Source organism: Penaeus monodon, chromosome 30 (assembly GCF_015228065.2).
Source record: "Penaeus monodon isolate SGIC_2016 chromosome 30, NSTDA_Pmon_1, whole genome shotgun sequence".
Taxonomy (NCBI): Eukaryota; Metazoa; Arthropoda; class Malacostraca; order Decapoda; family Penaeidae; genus Penaeus; species Penaeus monodon.
The window spans coordinates 7,571,727-7,573,428 of NC_051415.1; the positions used below are offsets into that span (position 1 = coordinate 7,571,727).

General features: G+C 40.7%; 1 protein-coding gene across 1 annotated transcript in view; it reads left to right on the forward strand.

Moving 5' to 3' along the window:
* LOC119592502 (endothelin-converting enzyme 2-like) overlaps window positions 1-1,702 on the forward strand; it is an 8,215-nt gene that overhangs the window by 5,721 nt on the left and 792 nt on the right. Inside the window, exons 13-15 of the mRNA XM_037941350.1 lie at window positions 667-714; window positions 1,041-1,240; window positions 1,418-1,488. Coding sequence (XP_037797278.1) covers window positions 667-714; window positions 1,041-1,240; window positions 1,418-1,488 — 319 coding nt within the window. The remainder of the gene's footprint in view (window positions 1-666; window positions 715-1,040; window positions 1,241-1,417; window positions 1,489-1,702) is intronic.

Genomic DNA, 1,702 nt, shown 5'->3' on the forward strand with positions numbered 1-1,702 from the left:
CGTGAGTTGTGTCATTCAAATCGCGATCAGCCGGCATGCGGGGAATGGGGTGGGATGACGGGAACGCTGGCTTGATCAAGTTTTGCCTAATAAAGTAGTCCTAATGAAAATGATTTAGTCTGTCCATAATTATTTTATTACCATTGTTCACCTTAAACGTCTCCCTTTAAAATGAATGAAATGATTATTATATATTGTTTGAAAAGGGGCATAATTAGATGAAATTAGCTAATCTGAAGAAATCGCCATTAAGTCAAAGTATGTAGGCTAATTGCGGTTACATTACACAAATGCAGTTATATACTGCAAATTCAGTTGTGATAAAATTGCAGTTTAATAGTTTACCTTATAATTTCATGCTCCAAATTAGGTTTATCTGCTTACGATTGCATATGTACTCTAACAGTAGTATGCCCCAAAGAACAATTGTATACCTTAGATTGCAATATTATACTCTTGCGTCTAAGTGCAAGCTCATAACTGAAATATGTTCTTTTGAATACAATTTTATATTTTAAACCACAAATTTATACATCAAATTACAGTTACCTCCTAACTTACAATTACATGCTCTAATTTACAATTCTATACTGCAAATGAAGACGATAACGACATTGCAGACCGTAGGTACCTTAACAATACAATAACTTGTACACTTCCCAACAGTCACAGGCGTTGCAGCTCCAACATCGTCGCCAAGCACACCACTCACAGGTATTTACACAATATGTTCTTTCGAAAGAGCATATGACACAGGGTAATCTGTACACATTTCCAAAACATCTAAATTGACGAAGCCTAGGCATACAGTACACTTCATGAAGTTCCTTGGTTGCATTCTCACACTTTTATTGCTGGACATGCCATTGTATAGTTATATAGCAAGAACCGATTATGCACTGACTGTTTCAAGTTCTGTTCCTTGGAATCGACTTGAAGATGTACACTACCAGTCTTCATTAGCATGAGCCAGCATTTCCCCTAACAATGTTGACCTCCCTCCTCGATGCTAACCTTGCCTTCAATGGACGCTCCACCAGGTGGACGGGGTGGAAGCAGCCAGCCCAGCCGCCGCCGACGATCCCTGGACTGGTATCCCCCAGGAGCTCGAGCCAAACGCCAGGCCGTGATGCCGCCTCCGGGACCTATTAAACCCTTGCCTTCGACCAACACTTCGGAGCCAAAACTGCCTTTCCTGGACCTGACACCCATTCAACTGTACTTCCTCCGCACAGCGCAGGTAATTTCTTTGTTTTGATTTCTACTATTCATCAATTTACTCATGCATAAAACATGGCCCCATCTTTCCTCCGAGCTATGAGGATGATTGTTATATCTAATCCTCACCCCCCACCCCCAAACTCTGAGCTGCTTCCAAGTTTCAATTGAATGAGCCATAAAATCTCTTCGTGATCAGACGCAGTGCAGCGCCACCAGTGACATCATGTTTAACGTCAAAGAGGATGAGCATCTGCCATCTCGCCTCAGGTACTGTTCTGCCATACATTTGTGTTTAAGAAAGATTTGTGGTATTTGCCATTATCTCCATAGTGATTGGCTGTATAATTGACAGGTTTAGATTAGCCTCGTTCATCATAATGGCTTCTATTCATTTAAGAAAAATAATAGATATGTGTCGGTTATGACTATCTTTACATTTAGTTTTAAGGACGCGTTAGTTATGTTCAGAGAAGGTTGCCTC